Below are 26,022 nucleotides of genomic sequence, written 5' to 3'. Positions count from 1 at the left end.
TGACCCCCCATCCCCTCCTGTGCTGACCCCCCTCCTGTACTGACCCCCCATCCCCTCCTGTGCTGACCCCCATCCCCTTCTGTGCTGACCCCCATCACCTCCTGTGCTGACCCCCATCACCTCCTCTCCTGACCCCCCATCCGCTCCTGTACTGACCCCCCATCCCCTCCTGTGCTGACCCCCATCCCCTTCTGTGCTGACCCCCATCACCTCCTGTGCTGACCCCCATCACCTCCTCTCCTGACCCACCATCCCCTCCTGTGCTGCCCCCCCATCCTGTGCTGACCCCCCTCCTGTACTGACCCCCCATCCCCTCCTGTGCTGACCCCCCATCCCCTCCTGTGCTGACCCCCCTCCTGTGCTGACCCCCATCCCCTTCTGTGCTGACCCTCATCACCTCCTGTACTGACCCCCATCCCCTCCTGTGCTGACCCCCCATCCCCTCCTGTGCTGACCCCCCTCCTGTACTGACCCCCCCATCCCCTCCTGTGCTGACCCCCATCACCTCCTGTGCTGACCCCCATCACCTCCTCTCCTGACCCCCCATCCCCTCCTGTACTCCTGTCCTGTCGAGGGGTTCAAGAGAGGCCTGGATGTCTTCCTGGAGCAGAACAATATTGTATCATACAATTATTAGGTTCTGTAGAAGGACGTAGATCTGGGGATTTATTATGATGGAATATAGGCTGAACTGGATGGACAAATGTCTTTTTTCGGCCTTACTAACTATGTTACTATGTTACTGACCCCCCATCCCCTTCTGTGCTGACCCCCATCACCTCCTCTCCTGACCCACCATCCCCTCCTGTGCTGACCCCCCCTCCTGTACTGACCCCCCACCCCCTCCTGTGCTGACCCCCCATCCCCTCCCGTGCTGACCCCCCATCCCCTCCTGTACTGACCCCCATCCCCTCCTGTGCTGACCCCATCACCTCCTGTGCTGACCCCCCATCCCCTCCTGTGCTGACCCCCCATCACCTCCTCTCCTGACCTCCCATCCCCTCCTGTGCTGTCCCCCATCCCCTCCTGTGCTGACCCCCCATCCCCTCCTGTACTGACCCCCATCCCCTCCTGTGCTGACCCCATCACCTCCTGTGCTGACCCCCATCACCTCCTCTCCTGACCTCCCATCACCTCCTCTCCTGACCTCCCATCCCCTCCTGTGCTGTCCCCCATCCCCTCCTGTGCTGACCCCCCATCCCCTCCTGTGCTGTCCCCCCCTCCTGTACTGACCCCCATCCCCTCCTGTACTGACCCCCATCACCTCCTCTCCTGACCTCCCATCCCCTCCTGTGCTGACCCCCCCCATCTCCTCCTGTGCTGTCCCCCCATTCCCTCCTGTACTGACCCCCATCCCCTCCTGTGCTGACCCCCCCATCTCCTCCTGTGCTGTCCCCCCCTCCTGTGCTGACCCCCCCATCCCCTCCTGTGCTGTCCCCCCATCCCCTCCTGTACTGACCCCCATCACCTCCTCTCCTGACCTCCCATCCCCTCCTGTGCTGTCTCCCATCCCCTCCTGTGCTGACCCCCCATCCCCTCCTGTACTGACCCCCATCACCTCCTCTCCTGACCTCCCATCCCCTCCTGTGCTGTCCCCCATCCCCTCCTGTGCTGACCCCCCATCCCCTCCTGTGCTGTCCCCCCCCTCCTGTACTGACCCCCATCCCCTCCTGTACTGACCCCATCTCCTCCTGTACTGACCCCCATCTCCTCCTGTACTGACCCCCATCACCTCCTCTCCTGACCTCCCATCCCCTCCTGTGCTGACCCCCCCATCTCCTCCTGTGCTGTCCCCCCATTCCCTCCTGTACTGACCCCCATCCCCTCCTGTGCTGACCCCCTATCTCCTCCTTTTCTGACCCGCCACCTCACCCTCTGGCAGTGCTGACCCTCTATCCCAACCATTTCGCTTACTGGCCCCCCTAGGACATGATTAAGGAGTGGAGTTTCAGTCTGGAAGTTTTGCGCTATGTGATGTTCGGTCTCTGGGGTCCATCAAGGACGTTCCTCAGATGTTTCCTGCCCTTCCCGAGCATTGTCTTGAGTTTTTCCTGCTTCTTACAAGATGTGAAAAGACAGGGTGGCCTGGTGAAAAAGGCGGGTCGCCTCCTCTGGGGGCAGCACTGTGGGGTCTCCGCTCCGCCACAATCACCGTCAGATCCAGGTTTGGGTATTTGCACCATTCAATACAGGGCTCTGCGGGGCTCCGATCTCAGCAAATTATCCTCTATTATGTTATTAGGGGAAACCCCTTTAATAATGCTTGGGTGCTGTATAAATGAAATATTCTACAATTTTTAATTAAATTATATTTGAATTCCTCCCCATATTCAGGATCTCTATTGTTAAGGAAAATCTGTCAGCAGGTTTTTTGCTATATAATCTGAGGACAGCATGAGGTAGGTGCTGAGTCACTGATTTCAGCGATGTGTCACTTATTAGACTGGGTGCTGTTGTTTCAATACAATCAGTGTTTTATCAGCAAGAGATTATTTCTCGTGTGCATCCTGATCCAACCCTGACTGTAGCACTGATAGCAGCTCTCTGTCACTATGCAATGTATGCACAAAGCTGCATATCAGGTGTATGGGCAGGGTCAGCTCTCTGAGCTCTGCTACACCTAAAAACTCAGATTGTATCACAACTGCTGCACCCAGTAAACTAAGTGATAACGCACTGAAATCAGCACTTCTGCCCCTACATCATGCTGCTAAACCTGGAGACAGATTCCCTTTCCAGAAGCAGCAATGTACAATAGAACTGTATCCAGCCTGACCCAGAATGATACATTGTAGCAGTTACAATTGTATCCACTTCTCAGCCTAGAGCCAGACTGGCCATGGACAGAGTTACTACCTCTGAACAGAAAGAAGAGTTCTCATTCACTGACTGCAAACACAGGTCCTGAAATCTTCATTACATGAAACTGTATATTACAAGTTCATTATGTGTACAGAGATGAGGTTTAATTAATACAGAACCAGGAAAACCCTGAACTCCCCCCATCCAGGGGAGGCCAGAGAATGGGAGTCATCCACCAGGAGGACACAGAGCAAACACCCAGAGTCCAGGGATTATCTCCTGCAAATACATAGAAGTATCCACAGAGTACACAGAGCAGAGGGCCCCAGGCCAAGGTGCAACACCCTGGGGGCCACTGAACTCCCCTAGTAGCCTGGGGGTCACTAGGAGAATCAGGAAAAGAGGGGACATCTGGGCTGGATCATGACCTGCAGTCCTATGTAACACTACATAGAAATCGGTGATAACACTGAGTACACATAATGTAGTAGATGTCACCTGCAGTCCTATGTAAAGCCACAGATAACAGTGATAACTGAATACAGGTAATGTAGAGGTCACCTGCAGTCCTATGTAACACTACAGATAACACAGTGATATCTCTCTTTAGTACAGATAATGTAGTAGTTGTCACCTGCAGTCCTATGTAACACCACAGATAACACAGTGATAACGCTGAGTGCAGATATGTTGTAGATGTCACCTGCAGCCATATGTAAGAACACCACCAGTGATAACTCTCTAAACACAGATAGTATTGTAGATGCCACCTGCAGTCCTATGTAACACCACAGATAACACAGTGATAACTCTCTGAGTACAGATAATGTAGTATATGTCACCTGCAGTCCTATGTAACACCACAGATAACACAGTGATAACTCCCTGAGTACAGATAATGTAGTATATGTCACCTGCAGTCCTATGTAACACCACAGATAACACCATGATAGCTCTGTAAGTACAGATAGTGACGTAGCTGCTGCATGCAGTCCTGTGTAATTCACTGAGCGACATGTGTCTGATTGGGGTTTACAACCATCTGTTATCTGCAGTGATGATCTAATAATTATCAGCCACAAGCCCGAAACCATCCGCTAAATCCTCTAGATCCTGCGTAATAAGTAACCGAAGCCATAAGGCTTTTACACATCAGTTTTTTGCCATCAGTCACAATCCGTCGATTGTTGAAAAAAACACATCTGTCGCAGATTGTGAAAAACTGATGCGACGGATCAGTTTTTTTTTCGACGGATCCGACTAGCTGATCCAGCTAATTAGATCATAAAAACTTCGGAGCATGCTCAGTTAAAAAAAACAAAATCTGTCACTGAATTCTGTCATTTGACGGATCCGGCGCCATAGGCTTCCATTCTAGCAAACGACGGACGGCGATGGATCCATCACTGTCCATTTTTTCGACGGATACAAAAACGTTACTATGTCCGTTTTCTCCAGCCGCCGGAAAAACAATTTTCTATGGATCCGGCGATCGACGGATGAAACGTGAGGCCATCCATCGCAATTCGTCGCTAACACAAGTCTATGAGAAAAAAGCTGATCCGGAGGAAACTTTTGCCGGATCCGATTTTGTTTCAAAATTCGCCGGATTGTGACTGACAACAAAAAATTGATGTGTGAAACCAGCCTTAGGCTATGTGCACACGTTCAGTTTTTTTTTGCGCGGTAAAAATGCTATAAAAACTCATTAAAAAACGCATACATTATGCATCCTATCATTTAGAATGCATTCTGCATGTTTTGTACACATGATGCGTTTTTTTCCGCGAAAAATAGCATCACGATAAAAAAGCAGCAATTTTGCGGATTTTCTGCGTTTTTCCCGCTATTCTATGCATTTGGGAAAAAAACGCGTCAAAAAACGCATGAAAAAACCCGAAAAAAACGCATACGGATTTCTGGCAGAAATGTCCGTTTTTTGTCAGGAAAATTTCTGCAAGAAATCCTGACGTGTGCACATACCCTTAGGGGGAGCAATGACTGATGATTGGGGACCAGCACCTCCAGTCCTTTGTATGTTCTATCATCCAGCTTTCCCCAGACCCAGAGCAGCAGAGCCAAAGTATATTTCCTATATAATGGAGCAATACAACATGTGGGCAGAAAAATAAAGTAAAGAGTACTGATATAATGATCATTGGGGGTGGTTTTTGCTTTCGGTGTCTATGGGGGTCCTCGGGGGCGGGTCCCGGTGTGTAATGGTGGTCGCTGCGCTCATCCCGATGGCGGCACCATATCTATATTATTTCAGAGCCAACATTCCCGCAATGAGTAAGTATCAGGTCGGCTTGTGCTTATACTGAAGCGCTGCCAGCTCTGCTACATCAGAACGACGGGGGGCCGAGGTCCGGACGCTCTGGCACAGATATACCGGCCACCTCGTCCCTGTCAGACTTTCCAATGTGGCGGCCATTCTCACACGGCCCCTAATTGGATCAGAAGACACTGGCACATTGTATGGGCGCCCTCCATCATGGCGGCCTGGGACCCCCCAGCCCAGAATACAGTGATGTTTGCTGTGAGTTCATCCGGCTGTGAGGAATGCCGAGTGACATCGCTTTACATAACGAGCCGGGATTAATGAGTCGTTTTCTGATGCGACTGCCTGAGAGCGACGCCAAGGAAAAGCCTCGTTACAGCCAAGGGGCTAACGATTAAATAAAGGTTAATTAGAGGTCGGGACACTGCGCATTCCCGAATCCGTCATATCAGCCGCTCTCAGGACGCCAGACGCTGCTGCAAAGCTATCAAGATGATTCTTGGAAAGCTGGGTGACTATATGTCCGCCATTACCCACCCCGCCACGGCAGTGACTGAACCGCAAACATCAGATCAGGTGAGGGATTGCTACATGAGAAGGAGGATATTCTGGAAAGCTGGGTGACAATATGTCCGCCATTACCCGATCCGCCACATGGGTGACTGAACCGCAAACATCAGATCAGGTGAGGGATTGCTACATGAGGAGGAGGATATTCTGGGAAAGCTGGGTGACAATATGTCCGTCATTACCCGATCTGCCACATGGGTGACTGAACCGCAAACATCAGATCAGGTGAGGGATTACTACATGAGGAGGAGGATATTCTGGGAAAGCTGGGTGACAATATGTCCGTCATTACCCGATCTGCCACATGGGTGACTGAACCGCAAACATCAGATCAGGTGAGGGATTACTACATGAGGAGGAGGATATTCTGGGAAAGCTGGGTGACAATATGTCCGCCATTACCCGATCCGCCACATGGGTGACTGAACCGCAAACATCAGATCAGGTGAGGGATTACTACATGAGGAGGATATTCTGGGAAAGCTGGGTGACAATATGTCCGCCATTACCCGATCCGCCACATGGGTGACTGAACCGCAAACATCAGATCAGGTGAGGGATTACTACATGAGGAGGAGGATATTCTGGGAAAGCTGGGTGACAATATGTCCGCCATTACCCGATCCGCCACATGGGTGACTGAACCGCAAACATCAGATCAGGTGAGGGATCTCTACATGAGGAGGAGGATATTCTGGGAAAGCTGGGTGACAATATGTCCGCTATTACCCGATCCGCCACATGGGTGACTGAACCCCAAACATCAGATCAGGTGAGGGATTGCTACATGAGGAGGAGGATATTCTGGAAAGCTGGGTGACAATATGTCCGCCATTGTTGTGAATTCTGCTTTTGGGCTCCCTCCGGTGGTTGTAGATGGTAATGCAGTTGGGCCTGGACTGCAGGATTGGACAGGTGTATCTGCTAATTGCAAAGCGGACTGGAGTATTTAGCTTTGCAGGACTCATTAGTCCCTGCGTGTTGTCAATGTTCTATTGCCAGTAATGGTTCTCTGATTGGCCTCTCCTGCCTGCTGCCATTTTAGCTAAAGATAAGTGTCTGATTCTTTTTCTTAGGCTCACAGGCTGTGTGTCTTTTTTTTCGTGCTGTTCTTAGTTTCTATTTTGTTCCAGCTTCGACTGTCCTGTTGTTTTCTCCGTCTGGTTGGATTCGCTGGAGTTGCAGATATACTCTCCACACCTTTAGTTAGGTGGTGGAGTTTTTGTATTTTTCTGCTGTGGATATTTTGTAGATTTTGTGCTGACCGCTCAGTATCCTGTACTATACTTCCCTATCTAGGTAAAAGTGGCCTCCTTTGCTAAATCTGTTTTCCGCCTACGTGTGTCTTTTCCTCTCCTACTCACCGTCATTATTTGTAAGGGGCTGCCTATACTTTGGGGGTCTACTCTGAGGCAAGTCAGTTTTCCTATCTTCCATCTCTTAGGGATAATTAGTCCTCCGGCTGTGTCGAGGTGTCTAGGTCTGGATAGGTACATCCCACAGCTACATCTAGTGTCTGTGATAAGTTCAGGGTTAGCGGTCTGTATAGTTACCACTACTCCAGCAAAGGTTTTTTCATGTTGTTCCAAGGCCGCCTGATCATAACAGCCATTACCCGATCCGCCACATGGGTGAATGAACCCCAAACATCAGATCAGGTGAGGGATCTCTACATGAGGAGGAGGATATTCTGGAAAGCTGGGTGACAATATGTCCGCCATTACCCACCCCGCCACAGTGGTGACTGAACCGCAAACATCAGATCAGGTGAGGGATCTCTACATGAGGAGGAGGATATTCTGGAAAGCTGGGTGACAATATGTCCGCCATTACCCACCCCGCCACAGTGGTGACTGAACCGCAAACATCAGATCAGGTGAGGGATCTCTACATGAGGAGGAGGATATTCTGGAAAGCTGGGTGACAATATGTCCGCCATTACCCACCCCGCCACAGTGGTGACTGAACCGCAAACATCAGATCAGGTGAGGGATCTCTACATGAGGAGGAGGATATTCTGGAAAGCTGGGTGACAATATGTCCGCCATTACCCGATCCGCCACGGCGGTGACTGAACCGCAAACATCAGATCAGGTGAGGGATCTCTACACTAGGAGGCTGATATTCTGGGAAAGCTGGGTGACAATATGTCCGCCATTACCCACTCCGCCACATGGGTGACTGAACCCCAAATATCAGATCAGGTGAGAGATCGCCATTTGAGGCGGATATTCTGGGAAAGCTGGGTGACAATATGTCCGCCATTACCCACTCCGCCACAGTGGTGACTGAACCGCAAACATCAGATCAGGTGAGGGATCTCTACATGAGGAGGAGGATATTCTGGAAAGCTGGGTGACAATATGTCCGCCATTACCCGATCCGCCACGGCGGTGACTGAACCGCAAACATCAGATCAGGTGAGGGATCTCTACACTAGGAGGCTGATATTCTGGGAAAGCTGGGTGACAATATGTCCGCCATTACCCACTCCGCCACATGGGTGACTGAACCCCAAATATCAGATCAGGTGAGAGATCGCCATTTGAGGCGGATATTCTGGGAAAGCTGGGTGACAATATGTCCGCCATTACCCACTCCGCCACAGTGGTGACTGAACCGCAAACATCAGATCAGGTGAGAGATCGCTACATTAGGAGGCGGATATTCTGGAAAGCTGGATGACAATATGTCCGCCATTACCCACGCCGCCATAGTGATGACTGAACCCCAAACATCAGATCAGGTGAGGGATCGCTACATTAGGAGGCTGATATTCTGGGAAACAATATGTCCACCATTATCCACTCCGCCACATGGGTGAATGAACCCCAAACATCAGATCAGGTGTGAGATCGCTATATGAGGCAGATATTCTGGAAAGCTGGGTGACCCTCTGTTATAGGCCCGGACACGGCGGACATGTTGTCCCCCCCCCACTCTTTCGCTATATATGGACGGGCAGCTGCCGTCTTGTGAGATCACATTATCCGGGAATTAGCAGTAAGATCACCGCTGACCTGATTTCTGACTGGTATTGACTTTCTTAGCTGCGACATGTGGCCATATGTGTCATGAGGGGATTGTGAGGGACTCAGGAGGCCAAAATGGAGGCCGTGTGTGAGGGACGGGGGTCCGGGGACCTGTTATCTGCGCTTATCAATAAAACCGATGCGAGACGCCGGCCGCCATTATATGACGAGGGCAGACATGACAATAATGCACCGTGGCTCTAACAACAGGGACAGAACCACAGTGAGGCCCGAGGGTCCATAGACCTGGGCCCTGGGGTCCATAGGGCCCAAAAGCTCCATGTGGCTCTAAGAGAAGACCACATTACACATAGTGATACTTGGGGCCTACGAGCCTCAGCTTATGCCTCTGCCTAGCAACCACAAACCTGACTGGTCGCTATGGACAGCACCACCATTTTTTATTTGTAATATTTCATATAAATTCCCCACAAAAAAATGACTGAAATGAAGAAATCGTGCCGTTCCCCAGAGCAGCCGGTCAGATTACCGCCTCAGGAGGGACCATAACAGCCGAGATCGATTGGTTGCTACGGAAACATCGATACATCTCCATTACAAAGACCAAAACAGAGCAAGGAACTTGGGTGTTGCCCGTAGCAACAAGATTCTGCCAGCAGGTTTAAAAATGAAAGTAGCGATCTCATTGGTTGCTCAGTTTTTATAAGTAAAACTCCGCCCTCAGACATTGAACCACACCCCCGATACAGATGAGCGCCCCCCCATAGTGACGGCTACAGCCATACCACATAGCCCCTTCCTTCCAGAAGCAGTGCCCTTCAGTCCCCTGGTTGTGTCAGGTATTACAGGCCAATACCATCCACAACTGAGGACAGGAATGACGCCATTTCTGGAAAAAAAAGCAGCCATGATTTTTTTTTTCAAGATGCGGTTGTTAGTGTGGAGCATTTGTGTAGGGTCAAGGTCCGCCTGTTGTGTAAACCGTCAGCCGTGTTTCCACGTCTAAAGTGTGACCACCGAGATGAGACGCAGGCATCGCTGACATGTAGGCTCCCACTGGTGTGAAACGACAACTCCCAGCATGCTCTGCGAGGGAGACAACGGTCGTACCGCTCCGTAGTCAGTTCTGTCACCTAACCCCTTAGATGCTGCGGTCGCTATGGAGCACAGCGCCTCAGGGGTTACACTGCAGAGATCGGAGCCAGAGAGCGGTTTCCTCAGGATTCTTAGTCCGGTGTTTTTGTGACTTTCCAGGAGTCGCCGCCATCTTACTCCTCGCTTGTCTCTTACAGGTTTGGCGGCAGCGAACGTGCAATGAATACAATTCACATAGAAAAGAGCGAATATCAAGACCCCAGCGGAGAGAGGCGGACGACCTGCTGTACCCCACAGATCATCAGTAAAAGCTGCAAAATGTCTCCGGGAGCAAACTGCGGCATGTCCCACGGGCAGCGAGTGATTATTACACTCAGCGTCCACTGCACTCTTCCTGACCCGTGCCGCCCTCTCCCTGACCCGTGCCGCACTCACCCCGACCCGTGCCCCACTCTCCCCGACCCGTGCCCCACTCTCCCCGACCCGTGCCCCACTCTCCCCGACCCGTGCCCCACTCTCCCCGACCCGTGCCCCACTCTCCCTGACCGGGATAGTGCACCATTCCACATTGTGCCATGTTATACGGTATAGTGCACCATTCCGCAGTGTGTCATGTTATACGGTATAGTGCACCATTCCGCAGTGTGTCATGTTATACGGTATAGTGCACCATTCCGCATTGTGCCATGTTATACGGTATAGTGCACCATTCCGCATTGTGCCATGTTATACGGTATAGTGCACCATTCTACAGTGTGTCATTTTATACGGTATAGTGCACCATTCTGCAGTGTGTCATGTTATACGGTATAGTGCACCATTCCGCATTGTGCCATGTTATACGGTATAGTGCACCATTCTGCGGTCTGTCATGTTATACGGTATAGTGCACCATTCCGCATTGTGCCATGTTATACGGTATAGTGCACCATTCCACATTGTGCCATGTTATACGGTATAGTGCACCATTCCACATTGTGCCATGTTATACGGTATAGTGCACCATTCCGCAGTGTGTCATGTTATACGGTATAGTGCACCATTCCGCATTGTGCCATGTTATACGGTATAGTGCACCATTCCGCATTGTGCCATGTTATACGGTATAGTGCACCATTCCGCATTGTGCCATGTTATACGGTATAGTGCACCATTCTACAGTGTGTCATTTTATACGGTATAGTGCACCATTCTGCAGTGTGTCATGTTATACGGTATAGTGCACCATTCTGCAGTGTGTCATGTTATACGGTATAGTGCACCATTCCGCATTGTGCCATGTTATACGGTATAGTGCACCATTCTGCGGTCTGTCATGTTATACGGTATAGTGCACCATTCCACATTGTGCCATGTTATACGGTATAGTGCACCATTCCGCAGTGTGTCATGTTATACGGTATAGTGCACCATTCCGCATCGTGTCATGTTATACGGTATAGTGCACCATTCCACATTGTGCCATGTTATACGGTATAGTGCACCATTCTGCATCGTGTCATGTTATACGGTATAGTGCACCATTCTGCAGTGTGTCATGTTATACGGTATAGTGCACCATTCTGTAGTGTGCCATGTTATACGGTATAGTGCACCATTCTGCAGTGTGTCATGTTATACGGTATAGTGCACCATTCTGCAGTGTGTCATGTTATACGGAATAGTGCACCATTCTGCAGTGTGTCATGTTATACGGTATAGTGCACCATTCCGCATTGTGTCATGTTATACGGTATAGTGCACCATTCCGCATTGTGTCATGTTATACGATATAGTGCACCATTCCGCATTGTGTCATGTTATACGGTATAGTGCACCATTCCGCATTGTGTCATGTTATACGATATAGTGCACCATTCCGCATTGTGTCATGTTATACGGTATAGGGCACCATTCTGCATTGTGTCATGTTATACGGTATAGGGCACCATTCTGCATTGTGTCATGTTATACGGTATAGTGCACCATTCCGCATTGTGTCATGTTATACGATATAGTGCACCATTCCGCATTGTGTCATGTTATACGGTATAGGGCACCATTCCGCATTGTGTCATGTTATACGGTATAGTGCACCATTCTGCAGTGTGTCATGTTATACGGTATAGTGCACCATTCTGCATTGTATTAGATGTTATATCACCCCCATTATTTTACACTATTAGTATATATTATACCGCACTATATGACACCTGACAATGATGCAGACAGGTGGAACTGATCGGCCATCACCCCGCCACGTATCTGTGGTTTTCACGCTGCACGAGGTGACATGCGGCGCTCCCTCTGGTGCGGTAATAGAATCTGCATCCAATAAATAATAGATGTGTGTAATCCAATCTGCCCAAAAATAGAAAGTTCTCAGTGTGAACGCATGGGGGGTGAAGGCGGAGATCCTCGCTGTTATAACGCCCCCGAAATACCGTCACTCAGGCTTCTATAGGGAATCGAGAGCAAAAACGCAACATGTGAACGCAGCCTGAAATAGAAACCCAGGAGGAGCCATATGCCGGATTTAAAGGGAACACATCTATTAAGTCTGCAGCAATAGAAGTGGAGCGGATATCAGTCACGGACAGGCAGTACTGGAATATGTGACAAAGCGGTGATCATGGCGGTATCCCTACTACAGTGCCTGGTCTCAGATGGCTGATAACAGGTAACAATAGATTGCACAGCACATGGAGAGACCGTTTACCCCAGCAATACTCTATATGGGGTCCGGGAGCAGGGGTATCGCACCCGGGCCCTGGAGCCTAGGGGGCCCAAAAACTCCCTTGGGCCCATGTGAAAAGACGCATGCTATTAAAGACTTGCAATAATTGGGGGTCTCATTGGGGCTTTTGTATTGGGGTCCATGAGCCTCCAGCTACACCACCAGCAGGGAGGACTACAGGACCTCCTCCAGTGAGAACTTCTGCCGCTTTCAGTAGACTGGGCTTACATTCATCGACCATTTACAAGATCTCTGCTTGCTGAATTGGAATATTAGTTATTTATACACCCAGAAACCGACTCACTGTAACAAAGCATCAGCTGTACGCTGTATCCAGTCAAGACAATTCATACCGATACCTGTTGCCTGCACTGACACACTGTAGCAAACCATCAGACGGAGGTTATTGCTGCTCACAGAGGATTGTCCAGACCAGATGCAATTGTAAAAATACTCAGAAGTGTCTCTATTCACTGGCAGTAAGCAGAGGTCTTGGGATGGGTCAGGGACACCGTATTTTGGAGAATCGCAGATCCTTTTAGGATGAGGTGATTTGTAATATTGCAGGACATTTCTCTAAATGGCGCCACCTCCCAGTCCAGAGAATGGTGCCGGCTCCGCTGATGACAGATGGCATCAAACATTCATCTAAAATAGGGAATAAGGAATCCGGAGCGCGAGCAGTGTCTGATGGGAAAGTCACCCACAGCCATTCTCACGACCCCCGGGCCAAAAGTAGCAACATCCTCCAGGGATCAGGATCTGGAGCAGTGACTTAAGGCTCATCAGTCTGGGGACACGGGGACCCGCTACCGGCAAGCTGGGTCCTGTCACTTTAAGGCCAATCAGGGCAAGTCCAGAAACTCCTGATTCCCAGAACAGTCACTGATGATGGTTGGGGGTTTGTTACATTGTGGCACTTCTGTATCCTATACCCAGATGCACTCCGCAGGGTCTGTATGAAGCAGGAGGCCCTGGCTGAGCAGACCCAAGAGGCCCAGACAGCGGTGGAAGAGAGATTATGACAGGGTAGATTTACATGTCATTCTGGGTGGTAAGAAAGATGGATAACAACTGCTATGGGGCGTATACAGGCAGATGCTAGGAGTTGTTATCCCAGGCGCATATTGTGCAGAAAGTCCATTATTATTATTATTATTAATATTACTACTATTATAGCACCATTTATTCCATAGCGCTTTACATGTCATTATAAGCAGTCATCATGGCAATCACATTTAAAGGCGCAGTCCCAGTTTTTCACTAGACCTCATTTTAGAGGGACGCTCCACTCCTGATACATTTTGCCGTACAGATCAGTAATCCGCACCTGTATGTCTGCTGCCAGTCACCGGTCAGGGGCAGGGCCGGACTGGCCATTGGGCAATTCTGGCAAATGCCAGAAGGGCCGGTCTGGTTGTGGGCTGCTTTGTCTGCTACATTGTTAACAGAATCGATGTTCTCAGGACACCCATACTGTTAACAGTTGTGACTAAGCACAAAGTCCCTGACTCCGTCACTTACCCTGCATGCAATGGGTATCATTTGAAGTATTGGTCATGTAGTAAATCTATCTTTCCTCCATCCAGGGTAATATTAATAATATATCCCATCTGGTTCTTGGGGACGAGGACAACATGGGCCTGTGTGGTTTCAAATGCCAGGACTGAATTTCAGCCCCAGTCCCTGCCTGGTCAGGGTAACACTTCCAAAAGTGTCAATCCTACAGGAATAGTGCCCACAACAGCACTTAGTCCACAGCGCTTCGATAACGACCCGCACAGACAGCACCGCATGGCGGGAAAACGACCGATTGTTGGATTTCTCCCGACAAGTCCACTAATCCTTATTGGACGTTACAATCTTAAAGGGACAGCGCTATCGTTGGTGAGCAGTCACAAGGGCCCCAGCGAGCTCTGGTATATTGCTCTGCATATTGGTTACAATTGCGATGCATTTAGAAATAATCTGCATTTTCCGTCCATGTTATGGCCTCCTGTTCCTGTTCTTATCGATGTAACGAGCAGCAGCTTCTGATAAATGTGATTTTTGTTACATATTCTCTAGGGATAATTGGAGTTATACTCCGGCCGCTCCCAAGATAGCGTCAATGTGGAATAATCAGTCGTACACTGAGATTGTGCGGGATACAGGGGGGCAATCTATAGTACAAGCGGCCGGGCATACGAAGACGCCCCTCCGATATATCTGCTTCTGGGAAAGTTGGGTGACATCCACTATGGCGGCCATCATTCCCTTTAGCACAGGGGTGGGAACCTCAGGCCTGTGGGCCATTTACAGCCCTCGATGACCCTTTATCAGGCCCGTGGGCCATTTACAGCCCTCGATGACCCTTTATCAGGCCCGTGGTCCATTTCCAGCCCTCGATGACCCTTTATCAGGCCCGTGGGCCATTTACAGCCCTCGATGACCTTTCCTCAGGCCTGTGGGCCATTTACAGCCCTCGATGACCCTTTATCAGGCCCGTGGGCCATTTACAGCCCTCGATGACCCTTTATCAGGCCCGTGGTCCATTTCCAGCCCTCGATGACCCTTTATCAGGCCCGTGGGCCATTTACAGCCCTCGATGACCTTTCCTCAGGCCCGTGGGCCATTAACAGCCTTCGATGACCTTTTATCAGGCCCGTGGGCCATTTCCAGCCCTCGATGACCCTTTATCAGGCCCGTGGGCCATTTCCAGCCCTCGATGACCTTTTATCAGGCCTGTGGGCCATTTACAGCCCTCGATGACCTTTCATCAGGCCTGTGGGCCATTTACAGCCCTCGATGACCTTTCATCAGGCCTGTGGGCCATTTCCAGCCCTCGATGACCTTTTATCAGGCCTGTGGGCCATTTCCAGCCCTCGATGACCTTTCATCAGGCCTGTGGGCCATTTCCAGCCCTCGATGACCTTTCATCAGGCCCGTGGGCCATTTACAGCCCTCAATGACTTTTTATCAGGCCTGTGGGCCATTTCCAGCCCTCGATGACCTTTTATCAGGCCTGTGGGCCATTTCCAGCCCTCAGTGACTTTTTATCAGGCCTGTGGGCCATTTCCAGCCCTCGATGACCCTTTATCAGGCCCGGGGGCCACTTACAGCCCTTGATGGCCCTTTATCAGGCCCATGGGCCATTTACAGCTCTCGATTACCTTTTATCAGGCCTGTGGGCCATTTACAGCCCTCGATGACCCTTTATCAGGCCTGTGGGCCATTTACAGCCCTCGATGACCCTTTATCAGGCCTGTGGGCCATTTACAGCCCTCGATGACCCTTTATCAGGCCCGTGGTCCATTTCCAGCCCTCGATGACCCTTTATCAGGCCCGTGGGCTATTTACAGCCCTCGATGACCTTTCATCAGGCCCGTGGAACGTTTACAGCCCCATCTCTGCTTTAGTGGGATGCCCGCCATGCAGACGCCCCCTGCTCCCGTATCTCTGCACATATACATTCGTAGTGAGCGTGTCCATTATTACAAGATTTATTAGTTTGGCCCATTGACATGAAAGAAGAATAGGAAACTGAAAAAATTACGCCTAGATGATATCTGCAATCTGATGTCTCACTACAGAGAAATCCATGTTATTCTTATATGTAAATGAGTGGTTAAGATCTATGGGCAGGGCATAGATCTCCTTGAGACTCCACCTCCAGAGCTTATTGTAAATGACAGGGGGCGTTACCAGTGTGAGACATGTAATGACATTCTGCTCTTCTAATCTACACATCCCACACTGGTAACGCCCTGTTATTTACAATAAGCTCTGGAGGTGGAGTCTCAGGTAGATCTATGCCCCACCCATAGATCTGAACAGCTCATTTGCATATAAGAAAAATGTTGCTTTCCCTGAAATAAGACTTTGGATCGCAGATATCAAGGTGTCATTTTAGTCACCTACCTGTGAACTACATGCACATACAGAAGGTTCAGGAGGGACGATCCTACTGACAGGTTCCCTGAAATGTAGCCAGCTACTACTACCCCCATAGTCTTCAAAGGAAAGAGTTACATGTGTGCAGGGTCTCCTCATCTCTACTTACTCATTGTGGGGGAAGAGGACCCCCGTTCTCCAGATAAGTGGAGTCCTGGTGGTGGAACTGCCAGCTCTTTGTTATGGCATATACTTTAGATTTATCATCATAAACCTCTTAAAAGTTGTACTGCCTTCCATGGAAGTTACTCCATGTAAAAATATGTCCGTCAGGCCGGTAGGTTGTACACCCCTGGTGTGAAGACTCTGGTACTTGGCAAAGTTTGATGTCACCCAGATGAGGACCTTACCCTCTAGAGGTGCGGTTGTAGCCGTTACTCCCAGGCCCTTGTGTTCGAGGGTCACATTCATAGCACAGCCGCTCTCAGAATAGTCACATTGGACTAGTGAGGTGGTGAGTCTCATATATGGCTGGTCCTGGTATCTGAGGGTCTCCCACAGGGTACACAGAAGGTTCAGGGTCTCCCACAGGGCACATGGTAGGTGGAGGGTCTCCCACGTGGCACATGGTAGGTGGAGGGTCTCCTACATGGCACACACTAGGTGGAGGGTCTCCCACAGGGCACACACTAGGTGGAGGGTCTCCTACATGGCACACACTAGGTGGAGGGTCTCCCACAGGGCACACACTAAGTGGAGGGTCTCCCACAGGGCACACACTAGGTGGAGGGTCTCCTACATGGCACACACTAGGTGGAGGGTCTCCCACAGGGCACACACTAAGTGGAGGGTCTCCCAGAGGGCACACACTAGGTGGAGGGTCTCCTACATGGCACACACTAGGTGGAGGGTCTCTCACAGGGCACACACTAGGTGGAGGGTCTCCTACATGGCACACACTAGGTGGAGGGTCTCCCACAGGGCACACACTAGGTGGAGGGTCTCCCACAGGGCACACACTAGGTGGAGGGTCTCCCACATGGCACACACTAGGTGGAGGGTCTCCCACAGGGCACACACTAGGTGGAGGGTCTCCCACAGGGCACACACTAGGTGGAGGGTCTCCCACATGGCACACACTAGGTGGAGGGTCTCCCACAGGGCACACACTAGGTGGAGGGTCTCCCACAGGGCACACACTAGGTGGAGGGTCTCCTACATGGCACACACTAGGTGGAGGGTCTCCCACAGGACACACACTAGGTGGAGGGTCTCCCACAGGGCACACACTAGGTGTAGGGTCTCCTACATGGCACACACTAGGTGGAGGGTCTCCCACAGGACACACACTAGGTGGAGGGTCTCCCACAGGGCACACGCTAGGTGGAGGGTTTCTCACAGGGCACACGCTAGGTTGAGCGTCTCCCACAGGACACACAATAGGTGAAGGGTCTCCCACAGGACACACAATAGGTTGAGCGTCTCCCACAGGACACACAATAGGTGGAGGGTCTTGTACAGGACACAATAGGTGGAGGGTCTCCCACAGGGCACACAATAGGTAAAGGGTCTCCCACAGGGCACCCCGTAGATGGAGGGTCTCCCCACAGGACACACCATAGGTGGAGGTCTTGGTGCAGACTTTGCACTGGGACACAGGAGTATGGACACAGGCGTTCAGGGACCCCCAGTTTGTGGTCCGGGGTCACTGCAGGTAATTAATGCGTGAGGGTGTATTAGAGTCCGGGCGTGAGATTAGGGCTCATTACTCCCTCCGCGGACAGCGGAGAACATAAGCCGCTCAGGACGCGGACACTGACGTTGGAGACTCAAGACTTTAATCAAATTCCCTCCTGGATTTATCTCCTGACTTCTGATTACTCGCTGAGAGCGGAGTACACGGCTGATCCCAGAGAGCAGGAAACAGGAGGACCCCCATCACAGGGCACAACAGGGGCGCACGCCCTACACACCAACCAGGGGCTCTAAACGCGGGGCATCTGCCACAGATCACCAGTGTACAGCACTGAGCACACCGTCACCACAGATCACCAGTGTACAGCACTGAGCACACCGTCACCATGTCTGTAGATCACCAGTGTACAGCACTGAGCACACCGTCACCATGTCTGCAGATCACCGGTGTACAGCACTGAGCACACCGTCACCGTGACTACAGATCACCAGTGTACAGCACTGAGCACACCGTCACTACACATCACCAGTGTACAGCACTGAGCACACCGTCACCATGACTACAGATCACCAGTGTACAGCACTGAGCACACCGTCACTACAACTACAGATCACCGGTGTACAGCACTGAGCACACCGTCACTACAGATCACCAGTGTACAGCACTGAGCACACCATCACCATGACTACACTTCACCAGAGTACAGCACTGAGCACACCGTCACCATGACTACAGTTCACCAGTGTACAGCACTGAGCACACCATCACCATGACTACAGTTCACCAGAGTACAGCACTGAGCACACCGTCACCATGACTACAGATCACTGGTGTACAGCACTGAGCACACCATCACCATGACTACAGTTCACCAGAGTACAGCACTGAGCACACCGTCACCATGACTACATATCACCGGTGTACAGCACTGAGCACACCGTCACCGTGACTACATATCACCAGCGTACAGCACTGAGCGCACCTTCACCATGACTACAGATCTCCGGTGTACAGCACTGAGCACACCATCACCATAACTACAGACCACCAGTGTACAGCACTGAGCACACCGTCACCATAACTACAGATCACCAGTGTACAGCACTGAGCACACCGTCACCATGACTACAGATCGCCAGCGTACAGCACTGAGCACACCGTCACCATGAATACAGATCACCGGTGTACAGCACTGAGCGCACCTTCACCATGTCTACAGATCACCAGTGTAGAGCACTGAGCACACCGTCATCATGACTACAGATCACCGGTGTACAGCACTAAGCACACCTTCACCATGAATACAGATCACCAGTGTACAGCACTGAGTACACCGACACCATGACTACAGATCACTGGTGTACAGCACTGAGCACACCGTCACCATGACTACAGATCACCGGTGTACAGCACTGAGCGCACCGTCACCATAAATACAGATCACCAGTGTACAGCACTGAGCACACTGTCACGTCTCCGGTGAAGCAGTTAATGAACAATTACTGCTGGCTATGAATGTCAGTAAATAATTTATGTGGCGCCAATTAGACGATAAAGTCACGGATCTGCAGCTGCGGACATGAGGCTCCAGAATCATGTAAATCAGCGTCAATGTTTCCACAGATCGATCCACAGGAAAGGTCGGTGATCTCTACTCACAGACAGCAAGCAGAGGTGGTGAGCGCTGCTCTGGCCAATCAGCTGCAAAATAAAGTTCTTTTTCAGGCAGTGAAGGGTTAAATCTGAGGTCCCCCGTCTAAAGGAAACTGGGGCGTGGGGCTTCAATGTCAGATCTCTGCTTGCAGTCAGTGGCTGAAAACTCTGCGCTTTACATGATGTCCAGCTGACACAGGTGTGGGGTTTGTTACAGTGTATCAGTACAGGAAACGTTATCAGGACGATTGTCAGACACTGAACAGAAAGAAGAAGAAAAAAAGAATCTTTCCTGAAATGCAAGCGGAGATCCTGAACCACAGAATTCCCAGAACCTGTGCCCAGGCCGCCGCTGTCTATGGAGGGTCTTATCACTATCATGATTCCTAGAAGCCCCCGCCCGGATCATCCTCTGTATCATCACACTTGATTATTATGGGTCAGGACTCATCACTGAGGATTATACACGGAAAGAGCCAACAAACTGTGACTAGGAATAGATCCTAAAATCCTCTCAGGACAAGATCCGCCTGATCCCCTCTGATCCCCAAACAAATCACAACAACAAACATTCAAATAGAAATTGAAGACAGCGCCTCATACATTGGTGAAAAATCGCAGTTCCTTTATTCTGCCCTCTGTGGCCACAGAGTGCTGTGTGGCCACAGAGGGCTGTGTGGCCACAGAGGGCTGTGTGGCCACAGAGGGCACAGAGGGCTGTGTGGCCACAGAGGCCACAGAGGGCTGTGTGGCCACAGAGGGCACAGAGGGCTGTGTGGCCACAGAGGGCTGTGTGGCCACAGAGGGCACAGAGGGTTGTGTGGCCACAGAGGGCACAAAGGGCTGTGTGGCCACAGAGGGCACAAAGGGCTGTGTGGCCACAGAGGGCACAGAGGGCTGTGTGGCCACAGAGGGCACAGGGGGCTGTGTGGCCACAGAGGGCTGTGTGGCCACAAAGGCCACAGAGGGCTGTGTGGCCACAGAGGCCACAGAGGGCTGTGTGGCCACAGAGGGCAGAATAAAGGAACTGCAAGTTTTCACCATCGTATGAGTCGCTGTCTTCATTTTCTATTTGAATGTTTGGATGTTTTCTGGGAAGGAGACGTGCGCCTCTCTTGTGGGTAATAGTTAACCCTTTATTTGCTATGAGGTGCTGTGAATCGTTTATTCTTTGAAATCACAACAAGTCCCGCAGCCTGCAACAAATCATCAGTATATACTATACATACAGGACACAATCAGTATATACTATACACACAGGTCACCATCGGTATATACTATACATACAGGACACCATCAGTATACACTAAACATAGGACACCATCAGTATATACTATACACACAGGACACCATCAGTATATACTATACATACAGGACACCAGCAGTATATGCTACACATAGGACACCAGCAGTATATACTGTACACATAGGACACCATCAGTATATACTATACATACAGGGCACCATCAGTATATACTATATATACAGGACACCATCAGTATATACTATACACACAGGACACCATCAGTATATACTATACATACAGGACACCAGCAGTATACACTAAACATAGGACACCATCAGTATATACTATACACACAGGACACCATCAGTATATACTATACATACAGGACACCAGCAGTATATGCTACACATAGGACACCAGCAGTATATACTGTACACATAGGACACCATCAGTATATACTATACATACAGGGCACCATCAGTATATACTATATATACAGGACACCATCAGTATATACTATACACACAGGACATGATTAGAATATAATATACATGCAGATATTGCTTTCATATTAATTTTTAAGGATTTTGTAGGTTTATAGTCAGGTGTATGAATTATTTTCTTATGTAGGTTGGAACACAGTCATTAACAGAAACAGTTGAGTAGGAGGCTTGGAACTGGATGAGGAGCGGCCATATTCTACAAAGGTGAGTTGCGGAAGAAAGTTACATGCCACAGATTGAGCAGAGCAGCAAGACACCAGGTAGTTATACTGCATCAGCAAGGTCTCTTCCAGGCAAAGATGTCACAGGAGACTGGGGGTTCAAGATGAGATTTTCAAGCGGTTTTGAACAAGCACCAACAAATGGGCCACATTGACAACCGTAGAAACATTGGTCGGCCAAGGAAAGTTAGTGCAGCAGATAAAAGACACATCATTTTCTTTCCTATGAAAATCAGATGTCCAGCAGTGCCATCAGCTCAAAACTGCAGCGACCAGTGAAACCAGCTACACCATCTCCTGCTCAGAGAAGTCATCTTCACGGAAGAATTGCAGCCAAAAACCATAAATACGACATTGAAACAAGGCAACTGCCTCAACTACACAAAAAGATAGGAACCAGGGTGCAGGACAAATGTCAGCAGGTTTCTGGACTGAGGAGTAAAATATTCGGCTGTAGCAGAGGTAGTTTGTTTTTGAAGAGCTGGAGTGCGGTACAATAATGAGGGTCTGCAGGAGCAGTGAGCCATGGTGGACGGTCCTGTAAGTTTGTAGATACATTTCAGCCAATGGTGTTGAGGATGTGGTCAAAATTAATGGTGTCCTCAATGCTGAGAAATCCCGGCAGATACTTCCCAATCATGTAATGCCATCAGGAGACGTCTGATTCCTCCAAATTTATTCTGCAGTCGGACAACAACTCCCAACATCCAACCAATGTCACTAAGAATGAAGAATCCTGGAAGTGATGATCCGTCCCTGGAGCCCTGATCTCACATCATCCAGTATGTCTGGGATCACATCAAGACACAGAAGGATCCGCACAGGCCTCATACACAGAAGACCTGGGGTCAGGTCTCCAAGATGTTTGGCACAACCTCCTGCTGAGAAGAAGTGATTGAGATGATGATTGAGATGATGGGCGATCACCAGATACTGATGATGGGGGAGACGGGTGATCACCAGATACTGATGATGGAGGTGATGGGTGATCACCAGATACTGATGATGGGGGAGACGGGCGGTCACCAGATACTGATGATGGAGGTGATGGGTGATCACCAGATACTGATGATGGGGGAGACGGGCGGTCACCAGATACTGATGATGGAGGTGATGGGTGATCACCAGATACTGATGATGGAGGTGATGGGTGATCACCAGATACTGATGATGGAGGTGATGGGTGATCACCAGATACTGATGATGGAGGTGATGGGTGATCACCAGATACTGATGATGGAGGTGATGGGTGATCACCAGATACTGATGATGGAGGTGATGGGTGATCACCAGATACTGATGATGGAGGTGATGGGTGATCACCAGATACTGATGATGGAGGTGATGGGTGATCACCAGATACTGATGATGGAGGTGATGGGTGATCACCAGATACTGATGATGGAGGTGATGGGTGATCACCAGATACTGATGAAGGAGGCGACGGGCGGTCACCAAATACTGATGAAGGAGGCGACGGGCGGTCACCTGATACTGATAACATTTACATTTAGCTTTTGTTCACTCACTTTGCAATTATTTAATTGATAAAAAAATAAACTATTAACTCCTCTCATTTTGAAAGTTCTCTAGGGTGTGTTCACACTGAGATTGTTTGCTGAGTTTCAGAGAAGAAACTCTCCAACTTTCCAATTAAAACTCATGCTACACACTATACATACAGAACTTTATCAGCATACACTGTATATGCATAATATTATATATATATATATATAAATATATATATATATATATATGGTACACATACACGCAGGGCAATATTATATACTACACAATATAACTTACTATAGTTACTGCACATAGAGGTCGTCACCATTATACACTATACATAAATGACATTCCCACATACTGCACATACAGGGCATTAGGATTATGCCTATACACTATACATACATGACCACCAGTATACGCTGCACATGAGATGTTAGGAGTGATAGTACTGGACACTTGGCCCCATAGTCACTCATCCCATGAGGCTTGTAATAACCTTATAACAGTCATCTCTGCATTATCACATCTGTGGCTCTTTACTGTGAAGTCACCACCCCAGCATGTAATGTAATGTCAGTGCATGCTGAGAGTTGTAGTTTCTCAACAGTTGCAGATCCACAGGTTGCTGTCACTGTCAGATCTCTCCACATAAGACTAAGCACAGAAGATAGTCCCAGATCCCATCACTATGAAGTAGGATCAAGTAAGTGGTTAATGGATCCCACAGCTGAAGGATCCCACTCCCTGCAGGCAGGTGAGCTCTGAGATCCATCACTAGTCACAGAGCTGCACATGATGGAGGGGACTCACCCATGAGCAGGTGCAGGGCCCCCAGGACCCCCAGGCAGCGCCTCCACGACCCCCATCTAATCCTCATGATGCCGGAGATCCTGCGCTCTCTGCGCTCCTCAACTGATTTGGTCTTGTCCTTACAGCTGCTGTAATGTAATAACATCCGAAGTGGGGCAGGGGGCGGAGGAGGAAGGGGACACCTGCAGCAAGTGACAGCTCCTGACAAAGTCACACCCAGAGCCTGGCACCGAGACCGTGCCACCAGGGAGAGCACCCAGCACTGGAGGGGAGAGACCGTGCCACCAGGGAGAGCACCCAGCACTGGAGGGGAGAGACCGTGCCACCAGGGAGAGCACCCAGCACTGGAGGGGAGAGACCGTGCCACCAGGGAGAGCACCCAGCACTGGAGGGGAGAGACCGTGCCACCAGGGAGAGCACCCAGCACTGGAGGGGAGAGACCGTGCCACCACCAGGGAGGGCACCCAGCACTGGAGGGGAGAGAGTGTGCCACCACCAGGGAGGGCACCCAGCACTGGAGGGGAGAGACCGTGCCACCAGGGAGAGCACCCAGCACTGGAGGGGAGAGACCGTGCCACCAGGGAGAGCACCCAGCACTGGAGGGGAGAGACCGTGCCACCACCAGGGAGAGCACCCAGCACTGGAGGGGAGAGACCGTGCCACCACCAGGGAGAGCACCCAGCACTGGAGGGGAGAGACCGTGCCACCAGGGAGAGCACCCAGCACTGGAGGGGAGAGACCGTGCCACCACCAGGGAAGGCACCCAGCACTGGAGGGGAGAGACCGTGCCACCACCAGGGAGAGCACCCAGCACTGGAGGGGAGAGACCGTGCCACCAGGGAGAGCACCCAGCACTGGAGGGGAGAGACCGTGCCACCACCAGGGAGAGCACCCAGCACTGGAGGGGAGAGACCGTGCCACCAGGGAGGGCACCCAGCACTGGAGGGGAGAGACCGTGCCACCAGGGAGAGCACCCAGCACTGGAGGGGAGAGACCGTGCCACCACCAGGGAGAGCACCCAGCACTGGAGGGGAGAGACCGTGCCACCAGGGAGAGCACCCAGCACTGGAGGGGAGAGACCGTGCCACCAGGGAGAGCACCCAGCACTGGAGGGGAGAGACCGTGCCACCAGGGAGAGCACCCAGCACTGGAGGGGAGAGACCGTGCCACCAGGGAGAGCACCCAGCACTGGAGGGGAGAGACCGTGCCACCAGGGAGAGCACCCAGCACTGGAGGGGAGAGACCGTGCCACCAGGGAGAGCACCCAGCACTGGAGGGGAGAGACCGTGCCACCACCAGGGAGAGCACCCAGCACTGGAGGGGAGAGACCGTGCCACCACCAGGGAGAGCACCCAGCACTGGAGGGGAGAGACCGTGCCACCAGAGAGAGCACCCAGCACTGGAGGGGAGAGACCGTGCCACCAGAGAGAGCACCCAGCACTGGAGGGGAGAGACCGTGCCACCAGGGAGAGCACCCAGCACTGGAGGGGAGAGACCGTGCCACCACCAGGGAGAGCACCCAGCACTGGAGGGGAGAGACCGTGCCACCACCAGGGAGAGCACCCAGCACTGGAGGGGAGAGACCGTGCCACCAGGGAGGGCACCCAGCACTGGAGGGGAGAGACCGTGCCACCAGGGAGAGCACCCAGCACTGGAGGGGAGAGACCGTGCCACCAGGGAGAGCACCCAGCACTGGAGGGGAGAGACCGTGCCACCAGGGAGAGCACCCAGCACTGGAGGGGAGAGACCGTGCCACCAGGGAGGGCACCCAGCACTGGAGGGGAGAGAGTGTGCCACCACCAGGGAGAGCACCCAGCACTGGAGGGGAGAGACCGTGCCACCAGGGAGGGCACCCAGCACTGGAGGGGAGAGACCGTGCCACCACCAGGGAGGGCACCCAGCACTGGAGGGGAGAGACCGTGCCACCAGGGAGAGCACCCAGCACTGGAGGGGAGAGACCGTACCACCAGGGAGAGCACCCAGCACTGGAGGGGAGAGACCGTGCCACCAGGGAGGGCACCCAGCACTGGAGGGGAGAGAGTGTGCCACCA

General features: G+C 51.1%; 1 protein-coding gene across 1 annotated transcript in view; it reads right to left on the bottom strand.

Annotated features, from left to right (window-relative positions):
• ESAM (endothelial cell adhesion molecule) overlaps positions 1–24,136 on the bottom strand; it is a 59,072-nt gene extending 34,936 nt beyond the window's left edge. Inside the window, exon 1 of the mRNA XM_069741935.1 lies at positions 23,972–24,136. Coding sequence (XP_069598036.1) covers positions 23,972–24,116 — 145 coding nt within the window. The 5' untranslated portion in view covers positions 24,117–24,136. The remainder of the gene's footprint in view (positions 1–23,971) is intronic.
• Between the last annotated feature and the right edge of the window lie 1,886 nt (positions 24,137–26,022).

Source organism: Ranitomeya imitator, chromosome 10, assembly GCF_032444005.1.
Source record: "Ranitomeya imitator isolate aRanImi1 chromosome 10, aRanImi1.pri, whole genome shotgun sequence".
In the NCBI taxonomy this organism is placed as follows: Eukaryota; Metazoa; Chordata; class Amphibia; order Anura; family Dendrobatidae; genus Ranitomeya; species Ranitomeya imitator.
The sequence above is the reverse complement of the archived record's forward strand: the minus strand, read 5'-3'. Positions and strand labels throughout refer to the sequence as shown.